General features: G+C 44.4%; 1 protein-coding gene across 1 annotated transcript in view; it reads left to right on the top strand.

Annotated features, from left to right (window-relative positions):
* The window catches only part of LOC138978773 (uncharacterized), a 37,597-nt gene extending 21,490 nt beyond the window's left edge, over positions 1-16,107 (top strand). Inside the window, exons 7-12 of the mRNA XM_070351559.1 lie at positions 1-90; positions 1,097-1,193; positions 11,590-11,680; positions 12,470-12,598; positions 13,801-13,904; positions 15,510-16,107. The exon at positions 1-90 is cut by the window's left edge and continues 148 nt beyond it. Of these exons, the coding sequence (XP_070207660.1) occupies positions 1-90; positions 1,097-1,193; positions 11,590-11,680; positions 12,470-12,598; positions 13,801-13,868 (475 nt within the window). The 3' untranslated portion in view covers positions 13,869-13,904; positions 15,510-16,107. The remainder of the gene's footprint in view (positions 91-1,096; positions 1,194-11,589; positions 11,681-12,469; positions 12,599-13,800; positions 13,905-15,509) is intronic.
* The last annotated feature ends 10,382 nt before the right edge of the window (positions 16,108-26,489 follow it).

Here is a 26,489-nt window from a genome sequence, read left to right on the forward strand (position 1 = left end):
TAGCGCTTGCACCAATGCTCACGTCAACGCGACATGTGACGGCGAAGTTACCAGATCCATCACGACCGTTGTTGTAATTGAACAAGTACCGTAAGTGATAAGACAGCGAGCAATGTTGATGTTTGTCGTGTGATGAATGGCTGACCCCGTAGTAGTAGTAGTACAGCCAGGAGAGCAGGGACCATGTTTCAATCAAAATAGCATCCTAGTTGCAAAACACTGTGATTGATTCGATTCATTGTACATACCTGGCATAACAATCGTGTTGAAGCCCGGCTAAATGGAGCTGTACAAATGTATGCCTTCCAGTGTTCCAACGGCTATAGCAAAGTGTGGAATCTGTTAGCGCACTCCATTTCTATTCATACATCTGTGCCCCTTCTTTCGATTTTAGAAGATTCTTCTCATCCTCCATTTTAGTGACATGTAGCTTATCGTCTCAACGTTACCAACAAATTAATGGTGCTTCTGTCTAAAATTCCTTGTGGTATTTCAAGGCAACAACTATAGGGATAGAAAACGTGAAGGGTTCATAAGATTCTTACCATGTAAACTTAGTACCGGCCTCCACGATGGTTGCAGATAAAACAAGAGAAATTACATGCCAAATGTATTTTTTCGAAATGAGCCAAGCATCGAACAGGACTGTCAGTTTCACCCCAGGGGACGTCACTCGATCCCTAGTTGCTTAGCGGGCGGGGGCTCATTATTTTGGAGCAACGGATCGTCTGGTATGTGTTTTGCTGCAAATAATTTATTGACTATAAAAGTAAAATTGTAGGCTCACGCGTAAATTAAGCCTGTAACTATAACTCATACTGTTAATTGCTAATCGATAAAACGTGTAAAGGATCATACATTCGTATATAACTGGTCGGTGTTCACAGCGGCCAATACCCCCGTAGCGTAGCGATTCGCTAAATAATTCATTTGCTCGATTTGCTCTATAAATTTCTTAGTGCACTGTGATGTTTCAATAACGTAAATAATAATAACGAGACAGAGACAGACAGATAGACAGGCAGGTATGTCCTCCTGTACATGCTGTCTACAGTCAAACACACAAGATTTCACATGAGAAGATTTGTTTGTGCAGACATATCGTTCGTTCCAATAAGACTCAAAGCACGGGCTCGACTCCTCGCGATGTCCTGCTCAGCGCAGCGGTGCAAGAAGACGCCTTTGACCTACAGGTACGTGTGTTACGCTGTCCGGCCCCGAAATCTCGAGGTCCTGGGTTCGAACCTCTGCCGAGGCGTTTATTTTTACCCTTCGATCTTTCTTTCTTTCTTTCTTTATTTATTTGGTGTTTAACGTCGTTTTCAATCACGAGGGTTATATCGCGACGAGGGAAAGGGGGGAGATGGGATAGGGGAAAGGGGGGAGATGGGATAGAGCCACTTGTTAAGTGTTTCTTGTTCACAAAAGCACTAATCAAAAAATTGCTCCAGGGGCTTGCAACGTAGTACAATATATGACCTTACTGGGAGAATGCAAGTTTCCAGTACAAAGGACTAAACATTTCTTACATACTGCTTGACTAAAATCTTTACAAACATTGACTATATTCTATACAAGAACCACTAAACAAGGGTAAAGGGAGAAACATAATCCGTTAGTCGCCTCTTACGACATGCGGGGTGCAGAGAAATAAGGATGTGGAAAAGAAGACTTTTGGTAAGTGAAATAAAGGTGATGGATCCAGTCAGATAGAAATAAGACAACAAGAAAAGAATTGGAAAACTGCAGGGAATGGTAGGGAGAGTTTTCTTGGAAGGAAATATAAGTGAAAGGACTGGTAAGGCAGAAATAAGACAAAAGAAGAGAAGTAAAGGGGTGGGGTAGCTCTGTGGAAACACTCCCGCCGCGTGAAGGCGACCCCATGGGAGCACCCTTCGATCCCGCTTGACAATTAAGTATGCTCAACCCTGAGAGAGCAAACAGGAAGTTACCAGCGCAGAAGTCAAGCGTTGAATGAAGCTGTCAAGGTCATATGCGGGCAGTGTAGGTCGGGATTCAGGCCGCCTTTGCTGTACAGAAATGTGTACAGGATTCTCAGACCTATGTTTTCAACACATAACCTCGGATAGTCATAGAGAGACCTCAGCTTTAATCGTGGAGAGAAGTTTTGAGATCCACACGGCTTAATCTTAATGAATGTTAATAAGTCAAAGTAAATAATTAATTATGCGATTTTTAACAAATGTACGCGAGGTCAATAAAAAAAATCCTGCAAATGCATCAGGTAATGAGAAGACTAGTTGGAAAAGACAAAATCAAAATGAAAGCGAATGTTAATGTATCGAATCGGGTTTTTTTCGGTTTATATGCCAGTGCTGTTGAATGTGTACTGACTGATTTTTAAATATGTTGCATGTCACTTGTGTTCGAGCTTTGTTTCAAATAACAATACATTGAGCAATTAAACGAAATACAAGGATTTTTCTCTCTCAAATTTAACCCGTTGACTGTGCTATATGAATCTCTCGCTAAAAACTCTTTATGTGTCAGTGACGCACTGTCACGTTTCAATATATCACTCAAGGTGATTATGAACCGGTTAATTACTACTAATTAACTAACCACACCACGATCCACTCTCGCAGGCATACAATTAAATAGAGTCAACAAAAGTATAAGTTTCAGACGCCTGTTTATGTATAAACTCTCCACCCCCCTCGAGCCTTCACTCAAAATATGTTCCTTTTACGTTCTCAACACGTAAAAACCAGTGTTCACTGACAAAATGCCAGTAGTATGTAGAAAATTATAGGAACACGCTGAACCCGTGTAAATATAGTTAAATGAGAATGTTCTGTTCGAAAAGCTCTAGTTCGTGCAGGTGTCCACACCCCACGTTGTCGCTACTCCAATGAAATCATAGATACGAAAAGACAACGGTGGTCAACGGGGTGCGTACGACATGGTGCACTTAGCTTTATCTCTGCTGCTGCTGCTTAGCCGGTATGCTGGTTAGTCGGTTCGCTGGTTAGCCGGCCCGCTGGTTAGCCGGTTCGCTGGTTAGCCGGTCCGCTGGTTAGCCGGTCTCCTGGTTAGCGTAGCTTCAACAGGTCCCGCCAAAGTCAGCCGTGCAGATGTTACAGGAACTCGAAACGAACGAATCGGATCGAACGAACGAAGGCTGCAAACAGAAAGCATCGGTGCACTAAACATGTCAGCTACCCCTCACCCACCACCTTAAAACATGTCATCTTTAAATATCTCATCGAGCACGTGGGCCTGCACAAAACGGACTTTTTACAACAACAAAACAGCCATTTTCCGTCCTTCTCTCCCTATCTGCAAAAACCATATACAGATTAGTATTTTAGCGTCAGAGAGTAAATTATGCGCTAACCTGGAAAGAACAACAGAGAGTATTTCATTCCACAACACAGACTCATCAACAGCGTTAAATAATGATTTATTACCTCAAAAGCCTATGATTGTACTCTCAATGGAAGCAAAGTCCGCTTCCTCCCTGGAACAGCCTCTGTTCGTCAACAGTGACCAAAACCGTCCAGAACCCCTTGTCGAATCCTTATGCGAAAGCCATCGCCGACGAAGGAATGTTGACGACTTGTCCTCAGCAAAACATGTGGCAGTGGAAGTTCCCCTAGAGTGCCGAATATATTATTCGGTGAAAAACCATCATACTCTAGAAACTGTATTAGATCCTTCCCCTTCTGCCGCTGGGTGTCAAGTGCCCCGTACTCGTGTCTCTGTCAGACAACCTAGCCAAATACACGTGACTGACCTTGTCACAAAACCAGTCCAGCTATACACAATTTTGCCTCCCCAAGCAGAAAAAAGACACGAGAAACTCAATCCCTGAAAATCCCGTGTGCGCTGTCAGCGAAAAACCTGTCAGCTCTATGACAGCAGAAACCCGCACTGTGAAGCTCGTGCGTTTCAAAACATCCGTGCTCGGGAGCACTGTCAGCAAACTCTGCTGTGTCCAATATCACGCACAGGCGCTTTCTATCATAACCGACCAAGAACAGGCACTCCACTGAGTGACACTTTCTTGGTCTCTGTCACCCGATCGTGACACACCTCCCCTCTTCAAGACGAAACCTCGGTTTCGCTCACAGTCATGTTCTCCTCTCCAGCCCGAGAGAGAAAGTCAGCTCCAACATTGTTGGCGCCCGGTATGACGCGTACCGTAAATTGGTACGGTTGGAGAATCAACGCCCAGCGCATAAGTCTGGCGTTTGCCAACCTTGCAACCTGAAGATATTGCAGAGGTTGATGGTCCGTCTCCAGACAGAAAGGTCGTCCGTACAGGTACGCTTCGAACTTCTGGATGCCCCAGACAATGGCGAGACACTCGCGTTCAACCGTTGCATACGCTGCCTCGGCCGAGGTCAGCTTACGGCTGGCGAAGCAAACAGGGTGCAAAAACCCCTCTGTCTCCTGAAGCAACACTGCCCCAAGTCCCTTTCCTGAAGCGTCTGTCCTCAGCACGAAGTCCTTGTTCAGGTCTGGTAGTCGGAGAATAGGCTGACTGGTGAGTCGCCTCTTCAGGGTGTTGAATGCGGAGCTGCATTCCTCAGTCCACACTACAACGGTCGGTTGTAGTTTCTTGGTAAGGTTGGTCAGTGGTAGTGCGATTTCGGCAAAGTGCGGGATGAAGCGTCTGTAGAAGCTGGCTAGGCCCAGGAAAGACCTGACTTCTTTCTTCGTGCGCGGTGGCTCCGCCTCCCGAATCTTCTGGATCTTGTCGTCCTCTGGAACGAGCAATCCCTCGCCGACAACATGACCCAGGAAAGACAATTCCCGAAATCCCAAGTAGCACTTGGACGGTTTAGCTCCCAGATTTCCGTCCTTCAACCTCCCGAACACGTCGCGCAGAGCGTCGAGATGTTCAGTCCATGTCTCTGTCGCGATCAGCACATCGTCGATGAAACTGCTGATGTCCTCGCGCTTCAATGGTTCCAAAAGTTTCCTCATCATGCGAGTGAAGACGGCACCTGCATTCTGTAGACCAAAAGGCATGACTGTCCACTGGAACTGGCCGAATGGAGTGGTAAATGCAGTCTTTGGGCGATCTTCCTCGGCAACTGGAATTTGCCAGTATCCCTTGGTGAGGTCCAGTTTGGAAAAGTACTTGGCCTTGGCCAAGTGACTGAAGAGGTAGTCCACATCAGGCATGGGTTCCGCGTCAAACGCCGTAATCTTGTTCAGCTTCCGGTAGTCGACACAGAACCTGACGCGTCCATCCTTCTTCTTCACAAGCACAATTGGTGAACTGTAGGGAGAGTTCGCTGGCTCGATGACGCCCAACTTCGTCATGTCGGCGATTTCCTTCCTGACCACCTCCTTCTGGGCATGAGGCATGGGATACTGCTTCGTCCTCACTGGCTGTTTCTCCAGCAAGTCGAAGGTAAACTCCTCTAGATGCGTCTGAAGTGGTATGTCTGTAAGGACCCGTGCTGCATCCTTCAGGATCTCTTGCAGGTCCGCCTGCTGGTCGTCCCCAAGATCAGGTGAGATGTGCACGTCCGTGTGATCCTCACTAGCCTCCAGCGGACAAACTGGTACACGTCCTCCTCCCTGTTCTTCCGTTGTCTCGTCCATCACGACAGCAACTGCTTCTGTCACTTTGTCCTTTTCCCCGTAGGCAGTCCTCTCTATGTAGGCGCGCAGCAGGTTGGCGTGGTACAGGCGTGCTTTCCCGTTCATGACGATCCTGTAGTCGTTCTGGCCCACTTTCGCTGTCACCTCAAATGGTCCTTGCCACTGCAGTTGTAGCTTGTGTTTGACAGGTAGAAGTAGCAACACCCGTTCTCCAATCTTGAAGCTGCGCGGCCGTGCCTTGCGGTCGAATCCTCGCGCGTAACGCTGTGCTGCTCTTCCCAGGTTCTCTTGAGCCAGTTTGCAGGTCTCTTCAATCCTGTTCCTGAGTTCTACTATGTAGGTCGCTGTCGTCTGCACCTCCTCGTCAGCTTCTTCGTCCGTCCAAGCCTGACGCAGGATAGCCATGGGACCGCGTACCTGTCTGCCGTACAACAACTCAAATGGGGAAAAGCCCAAGCTCTCCTGAGGAACCTCGCGGTATGCAAAAAGCAATGCTGGGATGTACCTGTCCCACGTGCGTGGTTTCTCCTGAGCTAGTTTCCTCAGCATGGTCTTCAAGGTGCCATTGAACCTCTCCACCAGTCCGTTGCACTGAGCATGGTAAGGAGTGGTGAAGTGCTGCTCCAGTGATAGCAGTCGTGCTGCCTCCGCCATCACTCCTCCCGTGAACTGCGTGCCTCTGTCGGTGAGTACCTCTGATGGAATTCCCAGCCGGGACCACATAGTAACCAGAGCCTCAGCTACTCGCGTGGCTTCAATCGATTTCAGAGGGATCGCCTCTGGGTATCGAGTAGCGTAGTCCACCATGGTCAAAATGTATCTGTTTCCGTCCTCAGACGCAGGCAAGATGGGCCCGATGATGTCCACTGCCACCCGACGAAAGGGTTCGTCGATGAGCGGCATCTTCTCTAAGGGGACCTTCCTCACCCTTCCTTTGGCAACCACCTTCTGGCACTTATCGCAGGACGCACAGAAACGTCGGACATCCGTGCAGATGCCTGGCCAGTAAAAGTGGCGCCAGACACGATCCGTGGTCTTCTTGGTACCAAGATGACCTCCCAGAATCGAGTCGTGTGCCGTTGCCATGACACCCTCGCGAAACTCGCGAGGCACGACAACCTGTTTGAATGTACCCTCCTTGTTGCTGAACTCACGGTAGAGCAACTTCTTGTCCCTGAGGAACCTTGACCTCCCATGCTTCCCGCTCAGCTTCACCTTCCCCGACTTCGCGTGCTCCCGAGGAGTAGCTAAGGTCGGGTCAGAATCCTGAGCCTTCGCGAGAAGCGCGGGGGTCACGTTCCCCAGGGCAGCTCGTGCAGCAGGTAGGGGTTTGAGAGGTTTGTCCTCTCGCTCCGCCTGTGCCCGCGTGAGCACTGAAATGACGTCGGGAGACCGATAAACGGGAACCTCCCTGGTGACGCCGTCCACAAACTGAACCCGGTTTCCAATGAGCAGGTCGCATGGAGGATCGTCCATGACGACGGCCACAATGGTCCCCGTGAACAACGGTGTTACGACCTTGATCACTGCCGTGTTCAAGTCGTAAGCGTGAGATGCCTCGGCCATTCTCACCCTGATGCTGTCTCCTGTGTAGGCCATAGCTGGAACCAGACTCGCCCGAACCACCATCATGTCTGCCCCTGTGTCCCGCAGACCTTCGCCCTTCACTCCGTTAACGTAGACGTTGCAGTGGGGCTGGAAATGTTTCCTGGAGCACGGAACGCAGAGTTGTGGAATTGTGCATGAGCTCGTGACATCCCTTAGCTCCTCACTGCCAACAAAGTGTACGCCCTTCTGGTCAGCCTGTCTCCTGTGGCAGTCCTTCTTCACGTGGCCCCGCTTGTTGCAGTAGTAACACTGGATGTCAGATCTGGAACTTGATCCCTTGTGTCCCTGATCGTCCTTCCCGTCCTTGGGTCCTGAAGAACCCGAATTTCCTGATTTTCCTGGCCGTGAGCCTGAAGATTTGCCGGAGATCGCCTGGGCGTCCTCGTGTACTCTGATCCAGTCGGCTGCCTCCTGAGTAGTCTTTGGCTGGTGCTCCTGCACGAAGGTCACCACCTCAGGTCGCAGGCTGGACATCAGTTGTTCCATGACAATGAGGTCGGCAAGGTCGTCTACAGTCCAGTTCTTCTCGGCCATCTCCACCCAGCGCCGCAGGTAGAGATTAAGGCGTGCCACAAACTGATGACTCAGCTCGCCGCTCAGTCTCTTGCTGTTACGCAGACGTCGTCTGTAGGCTTCAGCAGTCAGGTTAAAGCGCTGGAGTAACGCCTTCTTAAGTGCCTGATAGTCTCTCGCCTCGTCGTCCTCCAAAGCGTTGTAGAGCTGCAATGCGCGTCCTTTCAAGCAGGTGCTAAGGCGGCTAGCCCACGTGGCCTCTTCCCACTTCTGGTCGGATGCAATGCGCTCAAACCGGCGTAAAAAGTCGTCGAGCTCGTCCTTGTCATCGTCGAACGTCGGCAGTCTCGTACGGTCGGCAACAAATGTCGGCGCGCTAGCCTGAGTAAGCGTACCTTTCTCGGCCTGTAGCCTAGCTAGTTCTAGCTGGTGATCGCGATCCGCCTGTTTGTCCTGTCTGTCACGTTCGGCCTGTCGTTCCTGTCTCTCAAGCTCGTCTTTCTTATCCTGTCGGTCACGTTCGGCCTGTCGTTCGGCCTGTCGTTCCCTTTCTTGTCTGTCTCGTTCATCTTTCTTTTCCTTTTCTTGTCTGTCTCGTTCATCTTTCTCTTTCTTTTCTTGTCTGTCTCGTTCATCTTTCTCTTTCCGTTCTTGTCTGTCACGTTCGTCTTTCTTTTCCTGTCTGTCACGTTCGTCTTTCTCTTTCTTGTCCTGTCTGTCCCGTTCGGCCTGTCGTTCTTGTCTGTCAAGCTCTTCTTTTCTCGTCTGTCGCTCTATGTCTTCTTTACGTTCTAACTCCTTGCGCTTAAGCAAACTACGCGCTCTAACGCGTGCGTCTCGCTCTGTCTGTTCCTCGCTCCCAGGAGTCTCGAAAGTTATTCTCCTCGTAGGAGATCCCCCTGTAGCCATGGTTAGTTTTAGCAAAGCTTTATCACAAAAGTAAGTCTAACGCAGCTATAGCTAGAACACGCGGTGATGAAAGCGGTGGATACAAAAATCCCGCAACCAGAAAATGCAGAAGAAAAATCCAAACGGTGTAGAACAAATCGCGTAGCCTACTTTATGGCTGCTTTTTACGGTGAAACAAAGTGTTTCCCACAGCCGTGGCCTACTTTATCGGCTGCTTTTTGCGGTGAAACAGAGTGTCTCCCACAGCCTTGGTTAGGACAGAAGTCCTCGGACCCTTCCCCCCCAAAATTCCAACAAAGTAAAAATATGGAGAAAAATCCAAGTAAAACAAGACGGTAGAAATGTAACCTGTTACAGAATGCGAAACAAACAATGTAGAGAAAACTGAGTAAAACGAATAACAAATCCGCTAACCCCGCTCAGCTCTCTGCAACGGAAAACTCTGAACGTACAACAACAAAGATTCACAAACAAAGGAAAAGGGAAGTAATCACAGTTAGCGCATACAATAACTCACAAATTACAATTTACATTTCCTGCAAGATGTGAATCGCTTAAAGGTGTGGTATATGATCAAAACTATACAAAAAAGGGTAGCACCAAGCAGAAAATAAGTCGAGCACTGACGAGATTATCTGCTCTTAGTTATCCTTAATTGGTGGGTCTTTATCAGTTGGAAATTAACTGAGTAAATCCCGGCTTGGCCCCCATGTGTCACGTTTCAATATATCACTCAAGGTGATTATGAACCGGTTAATTACTACTAATTAACTAACCACACCACGATCCACTCTCGCAGGCATACAATTAAATAGAGTCAACAAAAGTATAAGTTTCAGACGCCTGTTTATGTATAAACTCTCCACCTCCCTCGAGCCTTCACTCAAAATATGTTCCTTTTACGTTCTCAACACGTAAAAACCAGTGTTCACTGACAAAATGCCAGTAGTATGTAGAAAATTATAGGAACACGCTGAACCCGTGTAAATATAGTTAAATGAGAATGTTCTGTTCGAAAAGCTCTAGTTCGTGCAGGTGTCCACACCCCACGTTGTCGCTACTCCAATGAAATCATAGATACGAAAAGACAACGGTGGTCAACGGGGTGCGTACGACATGGTGCACTTAGCTTTATCTCTGCTGCTGCTGCTTAGCCGGTATGCTGGTTAGTCGGTTCGCTGGTTAGCCGGCCCGCTGGTTAGCCGGTTCGCTGGTTAGCCGGTCCGCTGGTTAGCCGGTCTCCTGGTTAGCGTAGCTTCAACAGGTCCCGCCAAAGTCAGCCGTGCAGATGTTACAGGAACTCGAAACGAACGAATCGGATCGAACGAACGAAGGCTGCAAACAGAAAGCATCGGTGCACTAAACATGTCAGCTACCCCTCACCCACCACCTTAAAACATGTCATCTTTAAATATCTCATCGAGCACGTGGGCCTGCACAAAACGGACTTTTTACAACAACAAAACAGCCATTTTCCGTCCTTCTCTCCCTATCTGCAAAAACCATATACAGATTAGTATTTTAGCGTCAGAGAGTAAATTATGCGCTAACCTGGAAAGAACAACAGAGAGTATTTCATTCCACAACACAGACTCATCAACAGCGTTAAATAATGATTTATTACCTCAAAAGCCTATGATTGTACTCTCAATGGAAGCAAAGTCCGCTTCCTCCCTGGAACAGCCTCTGTTCGTCAACAGTGACCAAAACCGTCCAGAACCCCTTGTCGAATCCTTATGCGAAAGCCATCGCCGACGAAGGAATGTTGACGACTTGTCCTCAGCAAAACATGTGGCAGTGGAAGTTCCCCTAGAGTGCCGAATATATTATTCGGTGAAAAACCATCATACTCTAGAAACTGTATTAGATCCTTCCCCTTCTGCCGCTGGGTGTCAAGTGCCCCGTACTCGTGTCTCTGTCAGACAACCTAGCCAAATACACGTGACTGACCTTGTCACAAAACCAGTCCAGCTATACACAATTTTGCCTCCCCAAGCAGAAAAAAGACACGAGAAACTCAATCCCTGAAAATCCCGTGTGCGCTGTCAGCGAAAAACCTGTCAGCTCTATGACAGCAGAAACCCGCACTGTGAAGCTCGTGCGTTTCAAAACATCCGTGCTCGGGAGCACTGTCAGCAAACTCTGCTGTGTCCAATATCACGCACAGGCGCTTTCTATCATAACCGACCAAGAACAGGCACTCCACTGAGTGACACTTTCTTGGTCTCTGTCACCCGATCGTGACACGCACAATATCATTTGTTGCAATATATGAGTAATTCTGACTGCAATCTAGTAAAACATTCTCTGATTCCCTTACCTTGACAATTCGCTTGTAGACAGAGAAGAACAAGAATGTGTTAAAATAAGGAACAAAAATCCAGTGGAGACAAGTTACTATCTGGCGTTGAATATCATCTTCGTGTGGAATGTTGCGTTATTCATGGCATTCTGCGAGCGGCGATTGAATGTTCAAGCGCGTGATCATTTTAGCTTTTCCCTGCGTGAATATCTATTTCAACAATGAGCAGAGAATTTCGAAATTGCGAGGTGTTACGTCACCCATGCACGAATGCTAACAGTGGTCAGTTTAAAAATTGGGTTTACCATTGCCTTTTCCACTTTGATGTTGCCGTTGACATTTGATGTTTTCAGCTTGTCATTAATTTGTCCACGCAGTTGCAAAGTAGTATCACGATGATGCTGTGTACACAGACAAGTGGCAGGGTCGTGGTTGACTTGCTGTGCAAAAGCAGTTACTCAATTACTGTGTTAAAATTAAAACGTGTTTGTGTTTGTTTTTGTTTTGTCATAAATGTGTCGGCTCAGTTACTCCAATTCTAGGAGTAAATATGTTCTTAAAGTTGATTGTAGCCGACAGAAATATCGGGCCTCCATGACTTAAGAACTCTTTCAGCTAAGTACAACTGTATTCGGCAAGTCCCATATTCTCACGATCATGGCTCTCTTGATTTTCAGTCCATTGGTGCAACCCTAAACAAAACTGAGATCCTGGTCTCCGTCCTGAAAACCTGCACGACTGGGTATATCGACCCAGAAACTAATTGCGGTAAGCATTAAACGATATATATATGTGTTGTGGCTATATACGGCTTTGTATCAACTAATTTATTCATGAATCTAAAGAAGCTTTGTTTCATTGTAATCGGTAACAGCAATAGTCATAGGCGGACAAAAATGCAAAATATGTTTTCTTTTTTTACTTTTCATGTTGTTGTGTGCCGGTGGATAGCATGTCAAAGATGCAATCAGTCGATGGTTAACACAAATCGATAATGCAGGACCAATTGGTCTATGCTTATAACCCGTTAATATTGCAGGGTAAATTGGTCGATGTTTATAACCCGTTAATATTGCAAGGTAAACTGGTCGATATTTAAAACACATTGATATTACAGTGTACATTGGTCGATGCTAACAACACATTAATATTGCATGGTGAATTGGATGATGTTTGTAACACCTTAGTATTTCAGGGTTAATTGATGCACTATACTCTTGATGGACAAAGTACACGTACATTTTGGTGGTACAAATTCAGATTTCTGAAATCAACCAAGATCTGATTGTTTCTGCCTAGACATAACATAACATCTGAGAAAAAAAGTTACGCTTGACTAATTCTGTACTTGTATTGATTAAACGTTAACTGTGTATCTTACAATTGTGTGTGCGTGTGTGTGTGTGTGTGTGTGTGTGTGTGTGTGTGTGTGTGTGTGTGTGTGTGTGTGTGTGTGTTTGTGTGTGCGTGCGAGCGTGCGTGCGTGCGTGTGTTTGATGTGATGTTTGAATCTACGAATGTTAAAACTTAAATGCTTTTACTTTGCTGTGCCCACAGTGAAACGGGAAGAACCGTCACCCACGTCCCCTGTTCCCGTTGGCCCCATCATTGGAGGAGTGGTGGCCTTTCTGGTTGTGGTCATCATCATTCTCGTCATCGTTGTTTACAGGAAATGTCTAAAGAAAAGCAAGCATACATTCGTTCTAGTCGGCTTGATTGATAAACAACAATAACAATAACATTAACAACACTTTATATTCCATTATAATGAATACATTAAAACGATAAATTGTCTTCGACACGTCTAACGATTATAAAATAGACATCGAAATAAGAATTACAAGAACATTAAAAAACCTAACACAAAAAATTACGAACATTAACTCCTTGACTGAACACCTGCACGTTGATTGAATACACGTTTAATAGTATCTCAATTACTATTGCTTTTTCGATGTATTTTTTTAATCTAAGAATGATAAAACATGAATGTGTTTACAAACACACACGAAACACATAGGTTACTGTTTTAACAGGCATACCTATTGCAACTTACCCTAACTCAATGGGGTTTCAACAAACATTAACATTTATAACATTACAGTATCGTATTAAAAGAACTGAGTCATTTACGAATGCTTTATTCTTAAGGTCAATATATCCATCTCTCTCTAAGCATTCATTCCTGTAACAATGATATGGACAGTTTACACCAAACCCATTTGAAATCATACATAGTCTGCTGAAAAGGTATACTTTGAACGTTTGTAATTTGCATGTACACTAATACATTATATTGTACTCGCAGTGACGACCTGAATGCCAAACCTCTTTCTTTGAATTGTCAAGCAAGTAAAGTTGTACTCAATGCATATTAAGCCAATTATGTTAGTATTGTAAATTAATTGATTACGAGAAAACCAAACTTGACAACCTAGACAGTTCAACTACAGAAAAACTGTGGATGGTGATTTAATTTGTTAACACTCATTAAAAAAAAAGGATTGAGTTTCACTTCATGACAGCCTACCTCATTAATTGTTTTACTCTTTCTTGTGGCTGCTTTGCATGTGGTCGCATCTGTGGATGATGGTTGTCGATGTCATCCACCAAGAGATGCTGACATGTGACCAAAATTAAACAAATTCTTGTGCAATCTCCGTCTGAAACTCAGCCAAAAACCTATATTTAATGTCGTTTTTCTTGTGTATATGTGTGTGTGTGTGTGTGTGTGTGTGTGTGTGTGTGTGTGTGTGTGTGTGTGTGTGTGTGTGTGTGCGTGCGTGTGCATGCGTGCGAGCGTGCGTGTCTGTGTGCATGTCTGAGTGTGCGCGTGCGTGTGTGTGTGAATTTGCCTTTGTAAAATATCTTACCCTTGAATGTTGCAGACGCATCAATCGGCCTACTACTACCAGACGCGACAGACAAGAAGACGAACACGACTACAGCTCCCTGACCCCTGCTCGACACTACGCAGGTCATGACCACCGTGGTAAGCAAGATAGAGTAGAACTCGGACGTCTGGACCTTGACCTGACCAACCCGAGCTATGAGTATGACATGTTTATTTTCTTCCTACTTGACCTGCTTTGTCCTGCCCTGACGCGTCTTGTGTTACCTTGTTTTGCAATGACCTGCGTTTGTCGACATGTTCTTCATTGTCTTGTTTTCACAAACAAAAAAAGTAGTCACAAACAAACAGCGTTGTTTGGATTTGTCTCGTCTTGCTTTGTCCTGCCCTTACGCGTCTTGTCTTGTCTTGTCTTGTTTTGTAATGACCTGTGTTTGTCCACATATCCTGCCTTGTCTTGTTTTGTTTTGACTAGTCTCGTCTCGTGTTGTCTGAATTTGTCTTAATTACCTTGCGTCGTTTTTTATTGTTTTTCGTTGTCTCGCTTGCTAAGACGTGTCTTTTCTTCCTTTGTCTACATTTGTCTTGCATTGTCTGTCCGTTTGTTGTTTTCCTTTGTTTTGCTTTCTTATGACTTTCTTATGACTAATTGTCGGGCGGGGATGTAGCTCAGTCGGTAGCGCGCTGGATTTGTATCCAGTTGGCCGCTGTCAGCGTGAGTTCGTCCCCACGTTCGGCGAGAGATTTATTTCTCAGAGTCAACTTTGTGTGCAGACTCGATCACCTCGGTGTCCGAACACCCCCGTGTGTACACGCAAGCACAAGACCAAGTGCGCACGAAAAAGATCCTGTAATCCATGTCAGAGTTCGGTGGGTTATAGAAACACGAAAATACCCAGCATGCTTCCTCCGAAAACGGCGTATGGCTGCCTAAATGGCGGGGTAAAAAACGGTCATACACGTAAAATTCCACTCGTGCAAAAAACACGAGTGTACGTGGGAGTGTCAGTCAGCCCACGAACGCAGAAGAAGAAGAAGAATGACTAATTGTCTTGTCTTTCTTTACTTTGTCTTGTCTTGTCACATCCCGCTCGGCCTCGTTGTGTCCTGATCTGTTCTGTTTTGTCTGCGTATTTCTTTCCTGTTTTATGGATCATTTTCGTGCGCTGTTCCCCCCTGCTGTGTTTTGTTTCAGTTGATCTGCCTTGATATGTCTTGTTGGTGTATTTTGTTCCACCATTTTCTGTCTTCTGAAATGTCTGTCATGTTGCATTCGTCTTAGTTGCTTCCTGTAATTCTCTTTTCCAGTATTACCTTGCCCGTTTTGGTCCGAATGGCCCTTACCTAGCCGATCATATTAACCTTTTGTACTCTTTTCTATGATTGCCTTGTCCTTTTCGGTCCTAATGTTCCTGTCTCGACCTTTGGTTAGCCCGCATACAAACACACACACACACACGCACACGCACACACACACACACACACACACACACACACACACACACACACACACACACACACACACACACACACACCTCATTCAGGATTGATGGCGAAGTTAAACTTTCTTCTTATCTGCTCGTGGAGTTTATCAGAGCAGGTGTTCGTGTGTCTTATGAGTCTACAACGTCGTCTTCTGTGGCAGTACTATACAGCCTTTATAGCTTTCTTGGGGAAAATAAAATGAAGTGCTTTTATTTAGTGGGTAAAAATACTATTTGCAGAACTTTCTTGCTCTCTTTTCAGGGAGAATAACGAAAGACCTGTCAGCGACTATGACGTCATCGGTGAAGAACATCCTGAAATTGCCAAGTATCTGGCAGAATCGTCCCTGGACAAGGAACATCCTGATAACATATTCCTGAGTATTCCACTGAAAAACGCCGACGGTGTTAAGGATTCCAAGAATTTGACGGATGTACAGTAGGCGGCAAAAGAAACGCAACTCATTCGTTGCTGTGATTTTTCGTCATTTTCTAAGTGTCGTAAAATATGAACCAGATAAGGTACATCAAAAAGAAAAACACATTCGTGGAGGATATGTCACTGGCTGTACGATTAGTGTATATTATGTAATCTTTTTCTTGTTTTACCTTTTCATAAACTGTTTTATACAGAGTCAAGTCAAACAAGTCGTGATTGCAAGCGAACGTGTCACTTCGGCACGCTACAAAATTCAAAAGAACGCATATTTTTCAACCAGGTAAAGACAGTTGTGAAGGACATTCATTGCCTCCCACTCTCATCCCCCCCCCCTGGAGCACAAATGCATGCACGCACGTACTCACCGACACGTACATACGTACTCAAACCAGCCAGCGAAGCACCTCCCTCTTTACCGATCCCCCCCCCCTTCAATAACACATACACACACGCACACACACACACACACACACACACGCACTCACACACACACACGCTCACGCTCACACACACACACACACACACACACACACGCTCACACACGGACACACACACAAACACACATACACGCACACACACACACTCTCACACACACACAAACACACTCACACACTCACACACACACACACACGCTCACACACACACACACACACACACACACACACACACACACACACACACACTATGTTAGGCAGAGTGGGCCTTTAATATAAAAGTGGTTCTTTTTTTCTTTGCTGGTGGACCTTCAACAGTATGGATAACAAAGGATTGCGCTTTGCGTCTGAGGATGCAACAAATAACAGGCACGTGAAGGGAACATTGCTTAAAGTTCAAGTGTTGCAATTATTCTGCACAGTAATTTGACAACATACAAATGAGAAATTTGAACACACCAAATTTCCATTCAGTTGCCTGTCTAGCCCTTCCAGTCAGTCTGGATCACATCCGGTGCGAGCATTGCAAAAACTGTAAATCTTAATTGAGTTTGTTTCCAATATCCGAGGAAATTTTGTCAAGGGAGATAAAACAAATCCTTTCTTATAACCGGTGCCTTCTTATAAAGGAGTTTTTCTTATCATGAGAATTTTAAGTAGAAGAAAGAAGGCATTTGGCAGGGATGTTTCTTATAAGCGATTTTCTTATAAGTGGGTTCGACTGTAGATGAGGTTTCAAATGAAGCGTCTTCAATTTGGACTCCTCCACTGCGCGACGTTTTGAGTGAAATACACGTAAGTACAGTATGTAGGATCAACAGAATATATGGCTTGCTGTGTCGTACCAGATTTACACTCGTTGCTTTTTCAAATAGTGAACAGCTCACTTTCGCTCGCAGTTCAATCTTAAAAAAACCCAACTCGTGTAAATCTGGTACGACACAGCAAGCCATGTATTATTCTCTATGTATGCGTCAATGACTGAAGACCGAGGCCGGGGAACAATACTGACGCTTGATGGCAGAACATTGACTTTTTTTTGTAGTTAAATAAAAATATACTTCTGGCCAAAATAACTGTCTCTAACCACCCCAAGAGCCACTAATGTCCATCTTGCTGAGAAAAAACCCCACACAGTCAAAAGGAAAGTTGCAACCGTGTTTCTTTTTCAGAACCACACGAAGCGCAGGAAGTGTCCTAATGCGCTACACAATGACGTCATGGAACCGTATGATACTTATACATAAAGGAAAACAACATAATGAAAGAGCTGATCATTATAATTGTGTTTCGGTAAAGTCCGGTCGAGGGGTGAGCAGAGGATTTTGTTTTATTAAAATGATATTTTATCCATTGCTTTAGAAGAACAGTTCTAAACGATAAATACCATCTTGTTTAGTACTATTCTTAATTGTTTTCGTTCTACCCTGGTGAACAACAATGGGTACCGTTTAAGGAGTCTCAGTGACGCACCACACTGACCTCTACTGTGCCGGGTAGAGTGCACATTTTTACGCCACTGTCAAGTTATGTTCGACTGCATACTTCTGGTTCTGTCCTATGAGCGTGACAGGTTTAAGAAGCTCGAGAGTTGAAACGAATATATTGATATGTAACGTTGACCGAATGGCTCTCTTCATGTATAAATTTGAAAGTTTTTCTTCTTGATTTGTGAAAATGTACGTGAGCAGGGCTAAAACTGCGAAAGCTTGAAACCAGTCATTTTATCTTCGTTCTGAACAACTTTTTGTCTTAAGCACAATATAAACAAATAGTTGGAGTTTTTTTTAAGTAGTACAAAACGTCCTGTACCTGTCCCTCGGCCTATAATTATACGATTGATTTGCGACAACAATCCGGCAATCCCGACATGTTCTTTCTCGTGTGATGAAATAAACACAATTGCAATCTGAAGTTTATGTGTGTGTATTTGCGTGCGTTATATGTGTGTGTCAGTGTGTGTGTGTGTGTGTGTGTGTGTGTGTGTGTGTGTGTGTGTGTGCTTGCGTGTGTGTCAGTGTGCTTGCGTGTGTGTCAGTGTGTGCGTGTGTGTGTGTTGATTGCGTGTGTGTCAGTGTGTGTGTGTGTGTTTGCGTGTGTGTCAGTGTGTGTGTGTTTTTGCGTGTGTGTCAGTGTGTGTGTTGATTGTGTTTGTGTGTGTGTATGTGCATGCGTAAGAGAGAGAGAGACGCTTTGAGGGTTTATTGTCATCAGCTTTAAAAAGCCCTTTAAACAAAGGGAGTTACAATATTTACAAAGATATACCGACAATCACACTGAACCAACCACTTTTGCACAAGCACTTTAACACACACAGAATCTCTCTGTCTCTCTCTATCACACACACACACACACAAACACACACACACACACACACACACGTACGCACACACACCAACTCTTCCTCTCACACTCCCAGATAATTCTCGTAGAACAATACTGTTGCAATGCTAAACATTCTAAAAGGATCAACATCACTTTAAAGCTAAACAAGAAGGGCAAAGCCCATACGACTCACATGCTTGACCTTGACCTTTACAGCAATGACATCATACACTAAGAACTGCTTTACACATTTTTCCTACCAACAAGGTCAAGGTCATCCAAGGTCATGCAACACAAAGCTGTTAATTCAAGACATAGGAAGTACAATGGTGCTTATTGGCTCTTTCTACCATGAGATATGGTTACTTTTAGTGGTTCACTACCTTATTTTGGTCACATTTCATAAGGGTCAAAGTGACCTTGACCTTGATCATATGTGACCAAATGTGTCTCATGATGAAAGCATAACATGTGCCCCACATAATTTTTAAGTTTGAAACAGTTATCTTCCATAGTTCAGGGTCAAGGTCACTTCAAAATATGTATACAATCCAACTTTGAAGAGCTCCTGTGACCTTGACCTTGAAGCAAGGTAAACCAAACTGGTATCAAAAGATGGGGCTTACTTTGCCCTATATATCATATATAGGTGAGGTATTGAATCTCAAAAACTTCAGAGAAAATGGGAAAAATGTGAAAAATAGCTGTTTTTTAGGCAACATTTATGGCCCCTGCGACCTTGACCTTGAAGCAAGGTCAAGATGCTATGTATGTTTTTTGGGGCCTTGTCATCATACACCATCTTGCCAAATTTGGTACTGATAGACTGAATAGTGTCCAAGAAATATCCAACGTTAAAGTTTTCCGGACGGACGGACGGACGGACGTCCGGACGTCCGGACGGACGGACGGACGGACGGACGACTCGGGTGAGTACATAGACTCACTTTTGCTTCGCATGTGAGTCAAAAATGAAAATAAAGAATAAAATGGACACGGACACGGACCACCCTAGTATTATTAAATATTTCTTACTTGTATAATTAAATACTTCAGTTTTCATCCATTCTTTTATTCCTCATATTCAGTGCCGATGCAATGAAAGCTGCAAGCGATCTAACTATCCTCATATCATTGGATGAAAACAGTCGAAACACATTTTCCATATCAGGCTGAACAGATGTGCAGCTTAGAATTAAACATTTCTGCCTCAAATTCTCATAAAATTTACACTTAAAGAGGAAGTGTATTTCATCTTCTGGTTCTTCCGCACACACTGGGCATAAACAGCATTGTGTTTGCTCCCCAATTACACACCATTGCTTATTACTTTTTAAAACCACAAGTTCTCAGCCTGAATCTTGCCAAATTGTCCCTTTTCACTCATCAGTAAGAGACAAGTATTTCTCTGACTGAAATGTACATTTAAAAGAATGAAACCACTTGTATTTCTCATTTTCTTCTATTTCAGATTGCCAGTTCTGTTTATAACAACAAATAAGTCTGTCCTTAAACCGATTAATAAACTGCCTCTCCATTCCAACCCCTTGATTTAACCAAGCAAAACCAAAGCCATTCTCGATCAATATTTTCTTCACCTTTGTTGTCCAATTTTCTCGACCTGTTTCAGACTGTGTCAATAACATTTCATATGCCTGTCTGATAATACGTGTCGTAGGCAGCCTGGTCAACCTAATCCAGTATTTAACGCATTTCACAATTGTTCTGATAAACTGGATATCGACCAGTTTCTCCATACACAATTTTGTTTGAAGAATGCAAAGGAACATTTAAAAAACGTTTTATTGCAAAAGTGTGAACCCTTTCTATTGTCTGCACTTCCTCCAAACCCCAGACTTCTGCTGCGTATGTCAGAATTGGCTCGATCTGTGTATCAAACAGTTTCCAAAACAGACATGGGTCTGTCGTGTTAAACTTACGCATGGTCTTCTGGATCTCTATGACACCTTTTTTTCCTTTCCTACTCAGCTCTGTCAGAGCGCTGTTTATGCTCAGCTTTGTAGTGAAATCCCCAAATATCTGTAAGCATTTGTTACTGTGAGTTCTACATTCCCGTAACACCATTTTTCAGTAGCGGACAAGTGCCCTCCTTTACGAAAAACCATGATATTTGCTTTATCTAAATGTACAGTGAGTGACATCTTATCCGCTTCTTCTTTCAAAATACTCAACTGGTTTTGCAGGCCTGCCAAGTATTTGACAACAACACGACATCATCTGCAACAAGCAGTAAGAACATTTCAATGGCGCCAGTGATCAGCTGGATGCCGTGTCTCCCTTTTCTGGACAGTTTATATGGACTGCTTATTCATTAATGAAAAATGAAAACACCAAAGGACTCAACAGACACACTTGTTTCACACCCTTAGGACAGTCAAAATAACCGGAATACGTACATTTCCCCGCACGCATGCCGTTACTGACTTATACACTCCCTGCAGAGCCTTATACATCTTTCCGTTTATGCCATTTTTTTTCTAAGAACAGACCATAACACATTCCTGTTGACAGAATCAATAGCTTTTTTAACATCCACAAAAGCTACGTACAGTTTTATGTTTCGGACCAAGTGCTTTTGAACTATGGCGTGCAGAGTGAATATATAATCAACTGTACTGTAGCCTGCTCGGAAACCAGCTTGCTCCTCAATAACCTTGTTTTATTCTTCTGCCCAGTGTGTAAGACGTTTGTTTAAAATGTGGGTATACACTTTGCTTAGGACACTGGTTAATGACACTCCACGGTAATTATCTGGTTGGTTTACATCGCCTTTCTTATGGATATAGGCACAATTATGGATTTCGACCACTCTTTGGGAAAGATTCCAGAATCAAACAGTTTATTAAATAACTGTACCAAATAACTTATGACCACGTCATTCGCATTTTTAAGCATTTCACATAGTATCATATCCGGGCCAGCACTTTTTCCAACTTTGAGATTTTTTATCAATCAATCAATATGAGGCTTATATCGCGCGTATTCCGTGGGTACAGTTCTAAGCGCAGGGATTTAAAAAAAAAAAAAATTTATGCAATTTATATCGCGCACATATTCAAGGCGCAGGGATTTATTATGCCGTGTGAGATGGAATTTTTTTTACACAATACATCACGCATTCACATCGGCCAGCAGATCGCAGCCATTTCGGCGCATATCCTACTTTTCACGGCCTATTATTCCAAGTCACACGGGTATTTTGGTGGACATTTTTATCTATGCCTATACAATTTTGCCAGGAAAGACCCTTTTGTCAATCGTGGGATCTTTAACGTGCACACCCCAATGTAGTGTACACGAAGGGACCTCGGTTTTTCGTCTCATCCGAAAGACTAGCACTTGAACCCACCACCTAGGTTAGGAAAGGGGGGAGAAAATTGCTAACGCCCTGACCCAGGGTCGAACTCGCAACCTCTTGCTTCCGAGCGCAAGTGCGTTACCACTCGGCCACCCAGTCCATTTTTTTCATGCCTGCTCTAACCTCTTCTGTGGTGATTGCATCGTTCAAAAGTGACACTGGTACATGATCATCAACCCCGTCTCCTTGTGGGACATCATCCCTGTCAGCTTCCTGACTTGCTTCAAAGACAGTCCAAAAATAGTCAAACCACTGCTCCGTCGATATTTCATTATATATACCATCGACTTTCTGTTTAGAGACTGGATAGTTTGCCAAAACATCTTAGGGTCATTAATTACCTGTTTTAACCTTAACAGTCTCTTTTCATCAAAATCCACTTTCTTCTTTTCCAAAAGTTCCTGATAAACTTTTCGTTCCTGAACATAGTGTTCACGACATGCTTCATAGTCTTGCTTATGCTATTTTGGGGACACCCCGAAGCGTCCCGGTACCGAAGCGTCCCGGTACCGAAGCGTCCCGGTACCAAAGCGTCCCGGTACCGAAGCGTCCCGGTACCAAAGCGTCCCGGTACCGAAGCGTCCCACTATAACGCGTCACAGGACTTAGACTTTTTTTTTTTTTTTAAACCTTGACCAAGGGCGGATCAATTCACTTTGGGGGGGGGGGGGTTACAATATGACTGCGAAGATACAAGTTGACGGCGCCGAAGGCGCCTAAGCCTCTAGGGGGGTCCGGGGGCATGCCCCCCCTGAATTTTTTTGTATTCAAAGAAGCAAAATAGAGCTATCTGGTGCATCCTGAGCCAATAAATTACCTCTTTTTTGGGGGGGTGGGGTGGGGGGGGTTACGTAACCCGTGTAACCCCCCCAGATCCGCCCTTGTTGACCTTGATTTGACCTTGACTTGACTAACCATATTTATTTTTTTTAAATTTAATCTTGACCTTGATTTGACCTTGACTTCACTGATTTTTTTAATTTTGCACAGACCTTGATTTGCTTTCGGTAAAAAAAAATCACTTTTTGTCCAACTTTTCCCCAACTTTACTTTAGATCTGTACTCACAACACACCAATTTGGAAATACTGTACCCGTGTGGACAAGTTCGGGGGAAAAGTCCGTAGGCTTCCGTTCACAAGAGGGATATGTCTGTTATCACACACGCTTTCTGGCTTCACTAAGCGTGAGCGTCGGAAAAAATCTTTTCAGTTCTGCCTCCGACTTTTAAATTGTATCATTTGGGTTAATTTGGGTTTGTTTGGGTTCATTTGGGTAATAAAAAAAAACGCTCGCGCTGGACCCGAGTACTCTTCAGACCCCAGTATGAAAGTTTTTGTCTTGTGCACGTTCAAGACCAAGTGATTGCAAAATACATTGGCATGCGAGCCGAGGATGTGCGTGGTGACTGGTACTGGGACGCTTCGGCACCGGGACGCTTCGGTACCGGGACGCTTCGTGCCCTACTGCGCGGGAGCGTCCCGAAGCGTCCCGGTACCAAAGCGTCCCGGTACCCCTGTGACGCGTTATAGTGGGACGCTTCGGTACCGGGACGCTTCGGTACCGGGACGCTTCGGCACCGGGACGCTTCGGCACCGGGACGCTTTGGTACCGGGACGCTTCGGTACCGGGACGCTTCGGTACCGGGACGCTTCGTGATGTACCCGCTATTTTTGCTCTGTTTAAAAGCCTCTTTACAATGACCTTTTTTTGCTTGAATTCCTCGTCAAACCATTCATTCGCATTATCTCTTTTTTACCCAACAGTCCTGAACATACAAGCTGCAGCACCGTACAACCCGTTTTGAAAGACATCTATGGACGCATCCACTTCTGAACTGAGAGCGGTCTGAGCCTTGAACATACACTCTTTAACCCCTTCACTGCCCACCCCATATATAATACGTGGTCATTTTCGGTTTGTCCTACGCCCATAACCGTATCTCATACGTGGGATTTGTGTCAACAACATTTCAGGACATTTCTGAAAACTAAATGGGAGGTAACCACTGTCCAAGTACTTGTAGGGGTTCTAAACACATTTCTTTCCCATAGACCGTTCGGATAATGCTGTTATACTGTGGCAGTGAAGGGGTTAAACTCGTCCGAGTGCAGTTCGTCTCTGTATCTTCCAGCACAATCATCCGACCACCTAATTCTGGTTTCAACATTTTCCGATTGGGTCTCTTTCTGGACAGCGTCTTTGGTATTTGACCACACAAATTCCTCAGTCAAATGCCACGACTCTATTCGATCTCCGACCTTCAAATCACACTCTGTAGAAAACAAGTCCTCGGACATAATAACATAGTCAATCACACTGCTCCCGTGTGTTGATACATAAGTAAAATCACCATCAGCATCACTTTTGCAAAACCCATTCACAATCACACAGTCAAACATGAAACATAGGTTTAAAAGGGAATTCCCGAAATTATTCACAGTTGTGTCCTTGGAGCCTCTCTCCATGCGACCGTCCTCATCGTCACAACCTGGAGTGTAATTTGACATGTCTTCTAACTTTGGCTGCACCCGCCCTGTCCTTGCATTGAGATCACCACATATCATAAAATACACATCTTCGTTTCCAAGTGTCTGTAGCATATTTTCCTCGGGAATCAATATGCCATCCTTTAGTTCAAGTGAGTCATGAACAGGACTGCTCTCTGGTGCAACGTAACATGAAATTAACATGACATTAACATGACGTTAAACACAGACTCATCAATCCTTACACACACAGTATTACGGCAGTTCATTTTCACTTCCTTCACAAATTTGGACAGTGATTTACGAATGAGTAGCAGCACGCCACCCGAGTGCTTGCCCTGTCGCGACAGTTTATATGCTGGGGCAACAAATGTATCATGGTCTCAAAACACGCCATTTACGTCAAACGATTCATTGATAAAAGTTTCAGTCAAGCAAGCAACGTCAAAAGATTCCACATATCTCATAAAAGAGTTATCACAAAGTTTTTTGTAAAGGTTTTCTACGTTGTAAGTAAGAAAAGTAATTTCACATGGGTGGTCCTTTCTATCCTATCTGCGGTTTCTCTGTGACCGACGTGGTTGCGAGTTATTGTGACACTGTGACTGTTGTTGCTGTCTGGGTTGTTTCCAAAAGTCCGGTATACCCGCCTGCCTAGGACCACTGTCATCGCTGACACGGTCCGCACGTGCCGAGTGTCGCTCAGTGACACTGTGTCCGTAAGAGAGAGAGAAAGAGATAGAGAGTCCTTTATATTCATTCACAGTATGGAAATGCCATTTTCTTCACTGAACGCACCAACACTTACATACAACATGTTAGCACTCTGGCACACGATCAATTACTATTCAGGTCTGTTTCGCTTCGAATACAAATTGAAACTGCCTCTTGGTCAAAGGTGTTGAATGTTTGAAAAGAAGCATTCATGCTAGTTGCTTTTTCAGTGAAGCCTTCTGGTTGCCTTTGAACATTTGTCGACGTTGCAAAAAGGCCACACAGTTTATTCAACATTGAAAAATGCCAACAAAGGCGCTCACTGCGTGAAGCAGGGTTCTATGTTAAGTACGTATTAAAGTCTTGCCGACAAACCTTGCATTCAACTAACATTTTACTAAACATTATGGTGTCAGTTTAAGTCTCACGGCGGAGCTGCTAACTATACAGATAATCCTTATTCTGTAACTGTATTGTGCATTATACAATTATCAATTGAAGGTTTGAATAGCATCAAAACGCCTCTGAGGGTTTTATTTTGTTTAGTATTTCTTCTCAGTGCGGCAACTCCCTCTATATCCTATACACATCACAGTGGAGTGAAAAGATCTGGTTCGATCGCAGTGACAACAAATTGTGTTTGTGTCTGTCGTCTGGCTAACAGTCAAGGCACACGATTGGCTGGCATAAATACTAATTGAATATTGTGTTTTCTTCTCTTTCAAAGCCTTCGCCTATTTGCCGTTGAAAGTTAGCTCTTTACAATTGTGACTTAATGAACGGGTAACAATAAGTTACAATGCAACATATAGGCTGGCGCACTCGGTAAACCTAGAATATTTTAGATGCTTGGTGAAAAGACTAGTTGAGCGTTGAATCTGAAATCTCCGTCACGTTTCTTTTATCTTTGTTTGGTTGCTTTTGTAAGTGTCGTTTGATCAACTGTCTTATGATCAAATACCATGTACCCAAATTGCCCCCATAACTCAAATTCTCTACATTATTTTACAATTGTGTCACTAAAATATAATAAATTTGCTTAACAACTAGCCTTAAAGCCACCCTCCGCCTCCCGTAAAGTAAAACCATCAGGTTTTGGCTAAGGACACTGTCAGGCTTTTACACACAGTACACCACGAGAACTGCTGTGCGGTTTACGCATTCTAAATAGCCATTCAAACGAACTGTGACATTTAAGTAATGCTGTTAAATGCTATTGCAAGTGTTTTTCAGAAGATTAGAATTGCTTATTTTGTGACAGATTCCATCGTTCTGTAAACCTCACGTGAGGCGCCGTGGGGCATTAACGCATACTAAGATAACACATCTTCTTTCTTCAAAAACGTATTTGTTTCATTTACATGAGTGCATATGACGGCACTTCATTGAATGTAAGAAATACACGCGTATCGAGCTGTCAGTGTCTCAGCACAGACCGGACTCCACAGTTCTATTCACGGCTT

Source organism: Littorina saxatilis, linkage group LG10 (genome assembly GCF_037325665.1).
Source record: "Littorina saxatilis isolate snail1 linkage group LG10, US_GU_Lsax_2.0, whole genome shotgun sequence".
NCBI lineage: Eukaryota > Metazoa > Mollusca > Gastropoda > Littorinimorpha > Littorinidae > Littorina > Littorina saxatilis.